General features: G+C 34.0%; 1 protein-coding gene across 10 annotated transcripts in view; it reads right to left on the reverse strand.

Moving 5' to 3' along the window:
- Positions 1–18,386, reverse strand: part of LOC149568661 (membrane-associated progesterone-binding protein 4-like) — a 158,174-nt gene that overhangs the window by 96,854 nt on the left and 42,934 nt on the right. For all 10 annotated transcript variants that reach the window (XR_016362600.1, XR_016362599.1, XR_016362598.1 and 7 more), the window contains one exon: positions 15,729–15,775. Coding sequence is in view for 7 of the 10 variants with exons in the window: in XM_089821535.1 (XP_089677661.1) it covers positions 15,729–15,775 (47 nt within the window). In the remaining 3 variants the exon portion in view is untranslated. The remainder of the gene's footprint in view (positions 1–15,728; positions 15,776–18,386) is intronic.

Here is an 18,386-nt window from a genome sequence, read left to right on the forward strand (position 1 = left end):
AACTTCATTTCAAAAGCTCAGAAAAAGCATGATTGGAGTGAAAGAATTGATTGCAAGTAAAAGAGGAGTGAGAAGGAGCAAGAAGAAGAATAGAAGGAAGATTTTTCACCTTGTTATGGAGATTTTTCAACCAAAAGGTAGAGTTTTTAAGTGATTTTTGTTTTCAATGAAAACCAGGGATTTGCACCCACCAAAACCTCGAATTACATGCCCTCAAATATCCCTGCACCAAGTACTTGGAGTACCCTAGTACCCCCACCTCCACCATTCCACAACCATGTTGCCACTAGGACGGGTACTCAAATATATAAATGTATTTTGATTTTGAATGTTATTATTAGGTATGTACTATGTTACTATGTTGAATGTTCAATGGTTTTGGTTTGTGTTGCAATTTTGCTCTGTTCAAGTACTTCAATTTGGTATGTTGTACTGAAACATCATTTCATAACTAGCATTTCAAGTTCTATATGTATACTATACAATACCCACTACCCCCCACCCCCTACAGTCGTCCCCCTACTCATCCCAAAATTGAGGCCCTTAATTCCCCCATTCCGAAAGCTCTTCCCAGTGTCATGACATCCCACAAACCTAGTGTCACCGTTACACTGATTTTATTTTTTCTGATTTTCAATGTTATTTTATATCTTGTTATTTCATTTCTTGTTGTTTCATTTTCTAAATTTTGATTTTGTTTTACAATTTTATATTTGTTGAAAAAATAAAAATATAGTTTTATTTCTTTTAGTCTTAAAGTAGGCCCTGCACCGAAAATATGTGCTTATTGAAAATTTTCCCACTTCGTGAAATGCAGTGTCAAAAGGAACTCTCATTGTCATGATATGAATGAGGATGAGAAGGAAATTCATTCTAATCGAAGAGCAAATCAGAATATGAACTTGAGCATGAGGATGAAACCAATGATAGGGGTGAGCATGGACTCAATCTAGAAAGGAAAACTAGTTCCATGGTTAGTGCACCACTTGTTATTGATTGCCCCTTCCATCTTTTGGCAGAGTAGGTTAGGGATCCTTATGATCCCAAATATCCTCTTAAACAGTTTGCAAAAAAATAACAACAACAACACCAACAGGTGGTAGCACGACAAAATGGAAATGCAACATTTGTGGTACAGAATGGTTTGGGAGCACCATGCACACTTCCTCTTTTAGCCAAGAGAAGATGTGGGAGCATATGATTTTTTGAAGAGGGCCAAAAATCTGCATTATAGAATTGAGTTCAACAAGCTTTGGGGTGTTCCAGATGACATGGGAGTTGCAATGCCTACTACCTTGTTTGGTAGGCAACATATTCACACTACTAAACAAATTCAGCGGCGGCAAATGCAAGGAAACCACATGGTTCCACTCATACATCACATCAAAGAGTGGGAATAATGTCAACATTAGCCTCGAGACCTTCATCCACTCACAGTGCTATGGCTGAATCACCACAAGAGAAAGGGAAATGTAAGATGCAAAGTAACCCCATAGTTGATATCTTCAATGCACACCTGAGAGATCAAATAGATGATTCCATTGGAAAGTTGTTTGACAATGGCATCCCATTTCATGTAGTTCGACATTATTATAAGGAAAAGATGTCGATGGCGGCAAAGAGAGTGTCACATGAGCTATCAAGTAAGCACCAATTGATGACCTTGATCTTGGATAACAACTATGTCACAAAACATAGTCCAAGTAGTGACAAATACAACAAATGTGCATAGAGCTGTAGGGAAGCTTATTGAGCCAGCATACAAAGATAATTGGTGGACTCCATGTTGTGTATGTCATACACATTGCACTCGAGGATATGGGGAAAATTGAGTAGATTAGAGGAGATGTTAGCGATGCAACAGATGTGCAGATGTTGTTGGTATTGAGCAATTGATGAGATTGTTGAGATGATTGGAAGGTATATGACTATCAAATGGTTATCATTGATGGCAATCGTGGTATACCTTTGATCAGTGAGAACTATGTTTACAACAGGTTACTAAGCCTCATGTGAACACTTGTCGTAATCGGTGATCACTAAGTAACAAGAGATGATTGCATGGTAAACTATGGTCAGCCAATAAAGAGGTCAAGGAAGATATACATTGGATAACGTGCATCCAACACTGGAGATTAAGAAAAGAGATTTATTACTATGGATTATGTAACAAGCTTGGCACACCTATTGTAATACATTTGGACTCCACATGTAACACGTTTCGACTAGTCCGAGCACTGGACAGGTAAACATGAACAAAAGTCAACCCGATCGAGTCTAATCATTGAGATTCCTAAACTGCTTGAGAAAATAGAGAGGGAAACACAAAATTGAAATGGAGGGTCAAGATTAAGAGGCAAAAGGTCACAGGAAAATATAAAGGATTTGTAACAAATAGATTGTGTATTGTTGATCATAACCGATAAAGGAAGACAATTGTTGTTGAGCTAGAAGAAGGGAGATCTAGATTGTGATCAAGATATAGAGAAGAAAAGTGCACAATGCAGCAGAAAGAGATTAGAGAGCATAAGTGTCATGTGCCCATTGTAAAATATAATTTAAATAATAATTAAATAAATGATGATAAGAAAATCATATTCAAGTAGAGAAATAGAAATAAAAATTACATATATAATATATTATCAACAAAATAATAATTAGTATAATGTTTAAGACAATTAAATAATAATAAATTTAATATGAATAAATTAATTAATTAAATTAAATAGAAAAGAATATTGTAGAAAGTAGATTATCTTTCTAAATAAGATTTAATAATAAATGATAATAAATACAAAATAGATAAGTAAGAAATAATATAACATAAATTAACTAAATCTAAAGTCAAGAGATGTAATAAAAAGATGTGACTCTTCCAAATTAAGGTATAAAAGGGAGCAGAGTTCATTTTAAAGAGTAAAGAAGAAGAGAAGAAGACAGGAGTTAAAGAAGAATTATTAGAAGAGGAATGGGAAGAAAACAAGTGACTTTTTCAATATTTTCAATCATGAAAGGATGTCACTCTTAGAAAGGGTTCTAGTTATAAATGGTTGTGACTCTTCAAAAATATTTTAACTATGAAGAGTTGTGACTTTTCAAAAGGATTCTAATTATGGAAGGTTGTGACTTTTTGGCAGTATTGTGATTATGAAGTGTTGTGACTTTTCAAAGGATTTTGATTATGAAGTGTTATGACTTTTCCAAAGGATTGTGATTATGCAGGGTTGTGACTTTTCATAAGGATTGTGATTATGAAGGTTTGCAACTCTTCGAAAAGGACATGAATGATAAAATATGGGAGGATTAAAAAACAATTATACCTAAGAGAGTTGAACTACAAAACCATCAGAGTAGAGAAAGTAAAGAAACTAAACTAATAGATATTGAGTGTTGGGAATTTAAGTATATGTATTCTATGAAGGATTATAAAATGAAAAACTAAAGGTTACCAGAGGTGTGTTCATTTGATATATTTATTTCATAAATAAATATAAATCATTTGGTAGATAAAATTATCAAGATCAAGGCCGCTTGAGATGAGAACTTTATAGTTCTCATTGAGATCAAGTGAGAACTTGGTAGAGGTCATTCATTAGAATGACGAGTTTCTTTAAGAAATTCAAAGATTAGAGGGCATTATTGATGGAATGTAGGGATTCCGAATTGGAACCCAGAGAGAGATTTGTAGAGAATCTCTTAGAGACAATATATATTGTAGTGGTCAAACATATGCATATGTCAGAGATAAGGGACTTGGTTAGAGGTGGGATCTCTACCAAGTAATGTTACTAGAGATCCCAAAGAGGTCTAAGGAAGACGTTCTTTATATGATAATTACATAATCGAGATATAATTCTCACTAGAGGGTTAGGTAATTTGAGAAGGATCTCTTCCGAAGGATTGGGAAGGGCAGTATGGGTAGTATTTAGATTAATATTTACTTAATCCAATATTTTTAATATATTTCACATATAATTTTTCTATACTTACTGACAAATGGTTACAGGTACAACATTCAAATTTAGTCTGGAAGAGGGGACGCTATAGTGGTATTAGAGCATGATCTTGCCATCCTACAAGGTAAAAGAGGAGGGAAATAATTCATATGAAAGAGTAACATAGAAAGCCAACGAAAATTGGAATAAGGTCAATCATGTCAATGAAAACAACCTAAAAGGCATACAACTTTCAAATCAATAGAAGAAACTATCTAATTGCTTAAGGACAAGCACTTTAAGGAAGGACAGACTATCATGTCCACATTTTAAAATATAATTTAAATAATAATTAAATAAATGATAATAAGAAATAAAAATTACATATATAATATATTAAAGAATAAAATAATAGTTAGTATAATATTTAAAATAATTAAATAATAATAAATTTAATATGAATAAATTAATTAATTTAATTAAATAGAAAAGAATATTGTAAAAAGTAGATTATCCTTCTAGATAAGATTTTAATAATAAATGATAATAAATACAAAATAGATAAGCAAGAAATAATATAATATAAATTAACTAAATCTAAAGTCAAGAGATGTAATAAAAAAATGTGACTCTTTAAAATTAAGGTATAAAAGGGAGGAGAGTTCATTTTAAAGAGTAAGGAAGAAAAGAAGAAGAGAGGAGTTAAAGAAGAATTATTAGAAGAGGATTGGGAAGAAAACAAGTGACTTTTTCAATATTTTCAATCATGAAAGGATGTGACTCTTAGAAAGGATTCTAATTATAAATGGTTGTGACTATTTAAAAATATTTTAACTATGAAGAGTTGTGACTTTTCAAAAAGATTCTAATTATGAAAAGTTGTGACTTTTTTGTAGTATTGTGATTATGAGGTGTTGTGACTTTTCAAAGGATTTTGATTATAAAGTGTTATGACTTTTCCAAAGGATTGTGATTATGAAGGGTTGTGACTTTTCACAAAGGATTGTGATTATGAAGGTTTGCAACTCTTTGAAAAGGATACAAATGATAAATAAAATATGGGAGGATTAAAAAAACAATTATTTCTAAGAGAGTTGAACTACAAAACCATCAGAGTAGAGAAAGTAAAGAAGTTAAACTAATAGATATTGAATGTTGGGAATTGAAGTAATATGTATTCTATGAAGGATTATAAAATGAAAAACTAAAGGGAACCAAAGGTGTGTTCATTTGATATGTTTATTTCATAAATAAATATGAATCATTTGGTAGATAAAATTATCAAGAACAAGGCCGATTGAGATTAGAACTTTATAGTTCTCATAGAGATCAAGTGAGAACTTGGTGGAGGTCATTCATTAGAATGACGAGTTTCTTTTAAGAAAATCAAAGATTAGAGGGCATTCTTGATGGAATGTCGGGATTCCAAATTGGAACCCAGAGAGAGATTTGTAGAGAATCTCTTAGAGACAATATATATTGTAGTGGTCAAACATATGCATATGTCAGAGATAAGAGATTTGGTTAGAGGTGGGATCTCTACCAAGTAATGAGATCCTAAAGAGGCCTAAGGAAGATGTTCTTTATATGATAATTACCTAATCGAGATATAATTCTCACCAGAGGTTTAGGTAATTTGATAAGAATCTCTTCCGAAGGATTAGGAAGGGTAGTATGGGTAGTATTTAGATTAATATTTAGTATTTACTTAATCCAATATTTTTAATATATTTCACATAATTTTTCTATACTTACTAACAAATGGTTGCAAGTTACAACATTCAAATTTAGTCCAAAAGAGGGGACACTACAATAAGGGAACAAACAAGCAAAAAGTGTCATTTACAAATCACAGATTTGGTTGTTTCCAAATAGTTACAACCAGTAAATCACTAGATCGGGAGGACCCTAACAAGTTCAAAGTTGTAAATCTCCTAGCAAGGAAGACTCTTAAGTTCTTAACAGAGTTTTGTAAATCTTTTAACAAGGTAGATCTTAGCAGATCTAATTGTACTTCTAACAAGATACAAGATCACACCTAACAGGTGAACCCTCGAAAAGGGTAATGCTGTTAACTGGGAATACTCATTTAAACCAATAGTGAAGACTTGTGGATACCATCCCCACAACGGTTTTACCTTCTAATCAACAATTTCCGCGAGACCAAAATCATTGTGTTATGTGTCTCATGTGTGTGGTGAATTAGTTTTGTTATGCTTTATTTGCTACTGCCAGGTGTATGCTTGATTAGTATTAAGTGTTTGCATGTACTGATTCACCCCCCCCCCAAAGTACCTGTGAATCCTAACAGATGTTTATCTACAACCAACACGTTTCACTTGCACTCTTTGGGAGCTTCATGAAGGAGTTCTTCAATTGAGACTAGATATGCATCCTATTTCATTCTTTTTGAAAAAAGTACTTGAATTGCAAGAATCGTTGCCACTCATGGTTATAAAGCAAGATTAAAAACAATGGGATCAAGCGAGACAGAGCAGAGGAGGGGAGGAGGGTGAAGAAGATAGTGAAAAGTGATGCATTTTGAAATGGTGTAAGATACACACTTTATCATCACTCTAGTTTCCCAAGTCATCATATATGGGGATGGGGATGCACCTATCCTTAGAGAGGTGTATGAGTGCATTGATTCCATGCTTGGCAGATGAGGACAGTTGTGTGGGAGGACCCCACTTTAGCATTCTACAAAGAGCACATTTGGCCTATTATTCATTAGAGATAGGACAACTTGAATACTCCCTTGCACATCATTGTTTATGCTTTGAATCTGAAGTGGTACATGCCTGGGCTTGGTACATGTACACCAATTCAAGATGATGAGATGAAGGGTTCTTCAGGTGCATTGATAGGATGTATGATGCTGAACCTGTCAGCTAGATTCAGACTAAGTGGATGAAATTTGCTACTCCTAGGGGTTAAAAGGTTGTGCCAAACGTAGATATGAGAACGATGGCATAAGAGGACCCGATTTTGTGGCATACTTGTCATGGACAAAAATAACAGCTACTACACTAGCCATTCATTTTCTATCTCAGGTTTCTAGTTCTTCATTTCTGAGAGGAACTGGTCTACTTTTAGATTTGTCCAATCTCTTAAGAGGAACAGACTTGCCTCTAGGAGAGTGGAGAAGCTAGTGGTTATACATAGTGCCTTGCATATCTCTGACTACAAGAAATGTGTCTACAAGGAGAGCATAGCAGCATGATGTGATGTAGTGTCAGATGAACCCTCATAGATCAACGAGGATGAGGATGCAATAGCTTCAGATGTACCGTTGGTTGGTGTTCCTTTGGTGGATCTAAATCTTGAGGAGTTCAGCAGTTCCAGTTATGAGGAGTTTACCTTGAAACTCGACCTCTCAAGGGATGATTAAAAGCCTCTTTCACCTCATTTCGACATTTTGTACTTGTTTTGACATAATAGAATCTTCCAATTGTCAATTCAGCAATTTAAATAGTACCTGAGTATTCTAATTTCTAATTAGTAATTAGATATTTGATACTTCAATGTTCAAGTAATTACTATTTAGCATTTGCATTTGCATTTTTTCTATTTTACTTCTTAATAGTCTCCATATTATACTCTATACACGCCCCCTACCACCCACCCCCCGACATCGACCCCAAAACTGAAGCCCCTTGCACCTACCTCCTGGAAACCTGTTTTGTCGTCTCCATGTCCTTGACGGGTAGTGTAACTATGCAAAATAGTCATTGACCATAAAAATGGTTTCAAGTTCAGCTCAGTTGGGACTCACTGTTGTTAGATATCTGTAGCTTCAGTCAAACAAATAAAACGTAATGAGTTTTCATTCTTATCCATGAGTAAATGAAGAAGTTCATAACTATGGTGTGTGTGTGTGTGTGTGTGTATATTCTGATATGCACATACATACTAAACATCATTACTTATCAACTTGATTTACTGATTATTAATATCAGTTATGGATCGGTCATTGTGTAGTTGACTTGTTTAGCAACTAATTTGGTGTGTGCCTTAGAGGCATGTATATTGGAAGGGAGGCATGCCTAAGAACAGACATGTCTCCCACATAGGAGGCACGTCTATTATTAGGTGTGTCTCCATATTTATATGCAGTCCAGAGGCAGGGATAAGATTATCGATGAATACATAATATCAAAGTCTTCTACATGATCTTGCCTCTGCTTGACAGTAAATTCTAAGTTATTTTATCTACGGATAAGGATAAGGAACACAGAAAAAAAAAAAGTCTTCGAATGTATTTTCATTCTGCTCTTCATAACAGTCAAATCTGCCAACAAATATAAGTGGCATACAAAATTGTAAATCTTGACAAACAAGAATATTACAAACAAACTGTGAAGTTCTAAGATTATTATTAATCAAATAAATTCTATAAAATTTTATCATAGAGAAATTATAGATATTGGACATATCTGATCTATCAAATTTAAAACGGTATCAAAGCACGTTTTAAGAAAAGATCAGATCAGATAATTTTAAAGAAAATTAATATTTCTTGAAAATGTCATGTGCCCTATTTTCCTCCAATAAAAGTTATTAAATATATAATGATAGTAAAAATAAAATAAATTATAATGTTGAATTAATACATTATAATTAAAATATAAACAAATATATTAAATCTATTACTATTATACTTAGTTACCGGATTCGTGCTAGACAGGCCAGATCTGGATTCAGATCCAATCCGGATCCGCATTGGTGCTTGGATGCTTGAGGATCCAGGCAGGATCCTTGATTCTGCCTGTAGATCCATCAGGATCCGTGGACCAGGGATCTTGATGAATCCATAGGCAGAATCAAGGATCCTGCCCGGATCCAAGCCACAGCGTGAGGATCCACAAGCAGAATCAAGGATCCAAGCCACAGGCTTGACGATCCTCAAGGATCATAATTTCATTTTGTAATTCAGTAAACCAATGTGAATGTGTTGATTTTCTTTATAATCATGAAAATAAATCAATTATCAAGTATACTAGATTCATAGATCCATACTAGAATCATGGATTCATACTATGAAATGATTTAGTTTTAGAATTATGTATATTTCTCTCGTTTTAGTATGTATATATACACACACACACACACACGAATCCTCCATGAATCATTATTGGGAAAAAAAATCCCAAATCCACGGATCCGATTCACGTGCCCGAATCGGATTCGTTTCACGAATCGGCAACTAAGCTATTATATAATATATCATTAATGTAGTGAAAATTAATATAATAATATAAATAGAGTAATATATTTAAATTACCTATTTAAATATAACAATATAAATATTTTATATATTATAACTTTAAAATATAAATATATATTAATCAAATCTTTTTATTAAGATAGAACCAACTAAATGAAGAATCACAACCTTATAGCCACATCCATATATAAGAAGAAATATGGAATGAGCAAAAAAGGAAGGGGAGATAGGGAGGACTGGATGACAATGACATATATATATATAGATGCAGAAATCACATACGGGGGATACAGAGGGCAGATAGTGAACAGGAAAATCAATAGTTTATTGGAGACATCAAGTCAGTGTTATTGAATACTAGCGCAAGAAGTATGTCAGAGACCTTATTATTCATTCCTTCTATATCTGCTTCATATCACTGTCGGTTAGTTGGGAGAAGACAACTATAAACATTCAGTGATATTAAAGAAAGGATGAAAGACCTGCCGTTCAAGCAACAATAACAATAAGTTTTCAGACATATAAGTCACATAATAAAATAAAGAGGCATGTTCATATTTTGATTATGGTCTCGAGGGAAGTTCAATGTGCAGTATGAAGAGAGTGTGACGAACAGAGCATAGATGGGAAGGTTTTTGAACTTTAGAGCAAAGATTTGTGGCAGTCAATTAGGGAGATATATTCTGAATCCTTAGAAACATAACAGCGAGCATGAGAGAAGGGTAAAATAACAACGAATAAGGGAGTGAATCTCATGGTTATAGAGAACAATGGTAACAGCTAAACATTGATTAAAAGGATTCATCAGTAAGAACGGGAATGAAACCGGTCAGCAATCTAAGAAGTCCAATCTGCAGTTTTAGTTCTCTACAGTCAGTCGGGCTGCATGAACTTCAATTGAGGGAAGATGTCATGTAATATGTTTCTATACCATACATCTGAGCATGGGGAGATTGTAGGACTGGATAAGGAAAGCATCAGGTAAGAAAATACTAGAGGAACAAGTGATACCAATTCATTAGACATCCACTAACAATGGCCACCACAGTACGCAGAGCAATCTCTTGAAATTATAACCACCGTTTGCATATGGACAGAAAGAAGAGATATACGGCATATGTAGAAGTGGAAAATATGCAGTGTGGAAATTAGAGAATATAGATTTACATCTGCATAACCATAGAAGGGACTGACCATTGCAGATCCTAATCATATCTCATTTGAACCTGCTCAGCTTGCAACTACTACTCACGGCAAAAGTAACATTCTATGAGAAGAGTCCCAAGCTTGTATACACAAGAGCTACAAGAGGAATTGTGGCACAAATCTGATATTAAGATATCCTTATATCAGAGAAGTTAATATCAAATTGAAGTAATCTATAAAGCCATCATCTGAACATTTCTAACATAAGTACAAACAAGTTATTATTTTCTTGAGACTTCCATGGATCTAAGATATTCAAACTAAATAATATTTATCAGAGAATATATATATCAGGAAGACATTATAGTGACAATTGCCAATACAAAACTATCAATCGAATATCAAAATAGCTTTGTCATAAGACAAAATTAGTGTTAAGGACATAGTATTGCAAAAAGTTCTACAATACAAGTCTACATAACATAGATCTATTAACAAAGTTAAGTGTTATAATGTTGTAAAGAGAAAGCGTTTATGATAATTGTCCCTACTCTTCAGAGGTAGCCAACCAGGGACATTACAAAAAATCATTACACCATCTCAAAATGGCAAATGGCATGAGACTCGAAGATAGGCTTGAAGGTGTTTCAAACTTTGAAGCTTGGAAACGGAAAATGATGCTAATACTAAGAAACCATGAGTTAAAAAAAATCATAGATAATCCTTCTAAATCCAATGAGAATGATGAAAAGATTTAATGGGAGAAGGACAATACCAAAGAAATTGAATTATTAATAGACGGAGTAAAAGATCATCTACTACCTATTATCCAAAGTTAGACTCTACATATGATATGTTCAAAGCCCTAGAAAACATGTTTGAGATCAAACACACTAGTAGGATCCTCACTCTTAAAAACAAACTCTCTAATATTAAAATGAATAAAGGAGAGACCATCACCTCATGCTTTATGAGGATAACGGAATTAAGAAACCAACTCTCAACAAATGGTCACATCTATGATAGTAAAGAGTTAACTATGGTAACGTTAAATGGACTCCCTAGCTCTTGGGAAAACTTTAGACAAGGAATAAGTGCTTGTTCCAAGCTCCCTAAATTTGATAGACTAAAAGCTGACTGCATTCAAGAAGAGTGTAATCTAATATCTAGAGGAATCGGCACGGAATCCACAAATAAAGACATTCAGATTGCCCCCACTAATTTGAAAAGGAAAAAGAGCAAAAATGGTAAATAACCGTTCAATGTCATAGATGCAACAACTATGGTCACACTACAGCGAAATGTCCTGACAGACTCAAACATCAAGCTTCCTTTGTTGAAGTCAGTAATTCAAACTTGGAATCAGAGAAACTTGTATTCTAAAGAACTTCAATATATCTCAAAATTTTGTGAATACTTGATTAAGAGGGAGTTCGTGGTTCTTTACCATCCGCACAAAACCTCTTGTAAAATGAAGGTGGAACACATCCGAGGTAAACTTGATAAGATTATAATTACTAAGAATGAGTCTCGGCATATTTTCTTATTGTAGTAATGAATCTTATTATTAATCATGAATGTTGTTTGGGCCCTGTGTACATTATGAGGAAGTAACGACTTCAAAATGATTATCACTTGTATTTGTTAAAGTTATTCGAAAGTGACAATTTTACAATAACTTAATCTTCTATTACGATGGATATCTTATGATGTCTAAGTAGATCATGATAGATTATATCTTGCATTATGAGTTAATTTCCTCAAATAGACCATGAATATAATGTTCCTAGTGTTCACATAACCTATGCACGTGTTACATATTTGGTGAATATTAAGCAACTTGATGTTCAGGAGGCCATTACTCAAAGTACTTGGTGAATATCAGGCAACTTGATGTTCAAGAGGCCATTACTCAGTGTACTTGGTAAATATCAGGCAACTTGATGTTTAGGAGGCCATTACTCAGAGTGCTTTGGTGAATATCATGCAACTTGATATACTGCAGCCATTACTCTTGATATCATGAGATGATATCTAAATGGAAGATAACTTCTGATCTATGATATCCTTAAAACCTGTCATTTCTGATATTACGTCAAGGTAATATCTAGTCCTGTATTTATCCTCCCTAGCTAAGAGGGAGTGTTAAAGATCGGTACTTTCAGCCGAATAAATAAAATGTAATGATTATTAATTCTAATGCATGAGTAAATGAAGAAGTTTATAATATGGAAATGATATATATATAAATATATATTCTGATATGCACTTGCATATAAACATCATTACTTGTCAACTTAATTTACTGATTATTAATATCAGTTATGGATCGGTCATTGTGCAGTCAACTTGTCTAGCGACTGATTTGTCATGCGAATTAGAGGCATGTCTATTGGAAGGGAGGCACGCCTAATTGGAAGGGAGGCACACCTAAGAACAGACGTGCCTCCCACGTAGGAGGCATGACTATTCTTAGGTGTGTCTCCATATATATATGCAGTCAAGAGGCAGGGATAAGATTATTGATGAATACATAATATCAAAGTCCTCTACATGATCTTGCCTCTGCTTGACAATAAATTCGAAGTTATTTTATCTGAAAATAAATATAAGGAAATCAGTATCAATCTGCAGATAAGGATAAGGAACACGGAAAAAAAAGAGTCTTTAAATTATTTTCATTCTGCTCTTCATAACAGTCAAATCTGCCAAGAAATATAAGTGGCATACAAAACAGTAAATCTTCACAACCAGGAATAATTTGAACAAAGTGTGTCAGGTTTTGAGATAAATATTAATACTAATTTCTACGAAATTTTATCATAGAGAAATTATAAATATTGGACATATCTGATCTATCAAATTTAGCAACTGTATTAGTATCTAGACTTTGTGTTATGACATATGCTTAGCAAGAGCAGTTTGTGACTTATTTCATTTGAGGAAACGACATTCAATGATGTAATGTCCCATTTTTTTGTAGTTCGCAAAATATTTCTTTCAATTGCAAGATAAAAGAGTTCAAACCTTAATGGATCCATTTGCTGAATTATGCCCATCCTTAGGTGATGAGTTACCAATGTGAAAAGAATTGAGATGGACAAAAGATGAAAAGTGACTCTTTTTTTAGCATAAAACTTGGCCTTAGTCGTGCCTTTTGGTGCTTGAAAGTAAGAAACGCCGACATGGGAAGTGATTGTAACAAGCTCATTAGTCCTATTGCAGCGTACAAAATAACCATAACGTATCCTCGATTTGGTGATTTGATCATAACTTCTGGCTTGGTAAGCACATTAACTCCAAATTTAGAGGGGTCAGGTTTTGTGCTGTTTTAATTTTCAATTAAAATATGAAGGAAATGACATGAAAACTAACTATTTGACATGAAGCGAAACTAAGTACCAATTTTCAAGATAACTTGTTTGGTAGATTAATGATATTATCTCCTGATTAAAAGGCGACAAGATTGTTGATGGAAAGCTTGGAGATTCAAAATTTTCAAAAATTGGCAGTCTAAAACTTGGGGCAACAAATTCAAAATGCCTTGTTATTTTCATGAACCTCCAGCTAAATCAAGGAGCAATCAAACTATTAGATGCATTGCTGAACTGACAGGCAAGATGTATAGCAAAGACGGAGTCAAAATTAAGAATAGCTTTGCCTTGTAACCAAGGGAAATCAGACCTGGATAGTTGCTTTGTAATCTGTTTAAATATCATTTTTTATTGCTTCATAGCCTATGCGAGCTGGATATGAAATTGACACCAAGTAAGAGCTTGATTGTTCTCAAGAGTTTGACCATCATAATTTGCTGTGGCTTTGTGAGATTTGAATGTGTCCATAGATCCTCGTCATTCCTTCCTAGAAGTTTTCAACCAGGTAAATATAATTACCTTCTCTACTCTTTCCTCTATATTTTCAGCCTGCCAAATAAAATCATCTTTGGCTTCATTTGATGTGAGTCATTTTGACTGGCTACTAAATAATCTGAATGATCAACTGACCAACAGTCAGCAAACATCTTGATCAATAAGCATGCACTATCAGGCTATTCAGCAATATGCTTAGACAGATAGTCAACCAGCCTACTTCACTTGTATTTAGAGACTCCCACACAATCAAGCTACTCACTATTCAATTAAGCCAACCAATAGAAAAACACTGACTACCTCACTATAAAGATAACTTTTATTTCATCCCATGTATACAAGCACGAGTGTTAGAAGAAGAGAAGAAAAATTATGTACTGGTTAGATGGATTCAACCACACATAGATAATGCAGTTGTGAATTGCAATAAATTATATAACCATGATAGCACCTTAGAATGAGACCAGAGTAGAACTCCTCCATGATACTTTTATAGCCTATGAAAATGTGCATATTTGTTTATTCAGTTTAACATGCACCTTGTATAGAAAACATATGGCTTATCTTCATTTGTTTCTTTGCAAGTTCGTGATCAAACCATTTGTGTTCTTATCCATTTCAACAATCAAGGTTGGCTTCCTCCACCAATAATGGTTCCTTCTGAGGCATGGGATTTTTTCACACATATCATCTGCCCTGCAGAAGCTTACCAGTTGTTTGGGAACAATACCATTGATTTACAAGCTTACTTTTTATAACTCTAAGCCTCCATGTCTATGTTAGTAAGTGTCCCTATTTAGAATACCATATAAATATTTTGAAAACATCTTTAGTTACATTTGTATCTTGTTAAGAAGCCAAACAAATGTTGTTACCGGGTCCCTTTAGGACTTGTAAAATTATGGGTTTGATTCAGATGAGGGTTTGGGTTTGGGTTCAGTTTCGGGTCCCAAAGTTGGTTCCCCTCTAGGTTTGCCCAGGAATAGAATATTCCATGAGGAACTTGGGGTGTCAAGAGGACCTTGTGCCAAACTAGGGTTAATCCAAGAGGCCCCAAGGGCTACAAAAAGACAAAACAAATATAATAGTTATTTTTTGAACAAATAAGTGCTTGTATACCTGATTTTGCCCTTAGTTGCCCCCAAATCCCCATAAGGGGTCCTACCCCTCAACCCCACTGAACAATGAGGGGATGAAGACAAATTGTGACCTAACATCTGAGTGTGCTGACTAAGATTATCCATGGATAAGAGAGTTGGGAAGTTATTTTTCATGTCAATTTTGTAGTAATTTATTTTTCATTTGCTTTCAAATCCCCCTTTTCTTTAAATCAGGTTGGATGAAGAGTTAATAAAGAATTGTTGTTGGAATGTTTTTAGGATATGCATAATTACAACAAGACTCCTGCAACCTCATAATCTCTCAAAAAAATTGAAAGAAGGAAGACTTCTAATATGCAACAACCAAGAAAAATTGAAAAGGAAAGAATGCTGGTCGAATCATTCCAAAACAACTCTAGATGTAAGATGTCAAATGTATAATAGATCTTACATGTAGCTTCTATGGTAGAAATTACGCCAATCAACAATGCTTTTAATCTGCAAAGAATATAGACCAAATTCATATCAATTTCAGCCATAATTACTCAAAGATGCATATTGAAAAGCTAAAAGATCTATGAGTGTGCATGTTGTCAATATTAATATTACATTATTGAGGGAAAAATTGAGTATTTGGAAGCTAAAAGCAGCAATTTCAACAGCTCAACAACTTTCCTAAGAAAACTAACTGGTTTTCTCAGGATTGCATTAAAATACAGTTACAAAATCATAATAAATTCTATAAAATTCAATTGGTAAATTATATTAACATTCTATATTATTTCCCTGTCAATGGGTTAAACAATAGAAGCATAATTCTTCTTTGAAACATCTGAGAACTAGGTTATTTAAATTAACTGCAGCGTAAGGCAATTCTTGCCCTTCCAATACTGGTATTGTGGTGCAATCTCCATTGGACTAGTTTGTAGGTGACTCTTTTTGGAGCGAAGACAAATAATGAAGCTGAAGCCTTGCTGTAACTTGAAGGACATATATATTGGTTGGCAGCTAAATGTGCAAATTCTTGGAAGTAGAGGATTTATTCAGGGTATATCAGAAAAACTTCTAAGGATTGGAAATTGAGGAATATCATGAAGTAAAACTAGCAGGCATTTTGACACTATTGTTTTGTCAGTGTGCAGGGAGTACAATCATGTAATAGATGGTCTTGTTAATGCTAGTATCGCGCAATGACTTTTGCCTCTAAATCTAGCAATAATCCTGATGAATGTGATATACTGCCCCTTATAGAAGCTGAGGCTTCCCCTTTAAAATTTCCATTTGTTACCGTCTTAATAAAATGGAAGCCCCTTGCCTTAATGTATTAGCACTGCAGGGAGTACAATCATGTAATAGATGGCCTTGTTAATGCTAGTATCACAAAACGACTTTCGCTCTTTAAATCTAGCAATAATGCTGATGAATGTGATATACTGCCCCTTATAGAAGCTGAGGCTTCCCCTTCAATATTTCCATTTGTCACTGTCTTAATAAAATGGAAACCCCTCACCTTAATGTATTAGTACTGCCTATAATTTATGTAAGTGACAATTCAATATTGACAAATACTGAATATTACTTGGTAATTCTTATTAGAATATTATAATATTTTTTTAATGGTCATCTTAGTTAGTCTTTAATCAATAGAAACATAGCGAAAATCATTGGCAGCCATCAAAACACAAATAAACAAGGAGAGCTACAAATGGCAAATACCATCGCCACATGCAAGGAAGAGCGAATGCAAACAGCAAACGACTAGAGGAGTATGTACATGCAAGAGACCACACCAACTCTATGCGGGGAAGTAAAGGTCGCCATGTGAGGACCCACTGCCGATGGAAAGAGGATGGCCCCCTTATAGGCCCGACCCACTATTGGAGAGAGTCATATGGCACATTTCAAAGCCAATTCTTATGAAACATGGGCGCGGTGGACCACCCCAACATGAGCAGTCTATGGAGTTGTGAGAAATTAACATAAGATCCTTCGCAGAGGTAAGTTCAAGGCACAAATACGTGAGGGTTCCGCCTCTAAGGTACAATAATATTATTTTATTATTGTGATTTATTTTTTAATAATAATTAAGCATTGTATTTCTATTATTGGAAATATTAAATAAAGAGTTGAGTTATTATCATTTATGTTGTTAGTAATAGACATTAGCTAAATTACTAACATCTTAATTAATGTTAATATTTGTATATGTACTATACAAGCTATTTTGCCTGGATCTTTTCCTCCAAGAATGTTATTCTGGGAAGAGGGAGATTGAAATTTAGAGGTAGCTTGACATGTCATTAGAGGCAACCTTGAAAGAGAGGGAGCATGCTACATCCCAATTTTTGACCTAATTTAAATATAGCCGTTGTGGTTCACATGAAGTCAGTTGACAGTTAAATTTGTTATAATCCTGCGAAATGGTAAGATGGTTAGTCATTATAATTATTTATCATGAATTCATGGAATTGAATATGCGGTTAGCCATTATGATTGTTTATGATTAAATAACTTGTTATGGTAATATGATTTAACTGCAGAGAATTTCCTTGTAGGAAGCACGTCGAAGAAGTGGAAGTATTGTTAGAAAAGAATTGGACACAAGAGCATCACCATCACTGGGCAAATGGGTATGAATCGTGAATCACGATGGTTGGCGACTAACCACATGAGCTATTAAATAGATAATTTAATTAAAATATAATACGTACCTCAAAGGATTTTAAATGATCTTTCATCATATTATTATAATATATATCTATGTACGTACACAGATATAAAAATGAAGTGACACCATCATATTATTTTCTTATAATAAAATGATGCCACCTCACCAATATATTTACATGTACATATATAAATATAAACTATAATATTTTTCGAATTATAACCTTCAATCTTCTTCCATCTTTTTATTCTTTTCTTGTTTGAAACCTATTGACACTTGGTTCATTTATTTGGTGTCCAAGAGCCAAGACACTCTTTTATGTTACGGCTTCTTGGAAGCCAAAGAGTCCCTTTTAATCCTTATTATATTTTGAGGTCGGGGAAGACAGGATATTAAAGAAATCACATTCTCGACTTCCAGCTATTATTATCACTTTTTTCC

The sequence above is a fragment of the Cupressus sempervirens genome, chromosome 3 (assembly GCF_028749045.1).
Source record: "Cupressus sempervirens isolate cs-2001-9-10 chromosome 3, ASM2874904v1, whole genome shotgun sequence".
NCBI lineage: Eukaryota > Viridiplantae > Streptophyta > Pinopsida > Cupressales > Cupressaceae > Cupressus > Cupressus sempervirens.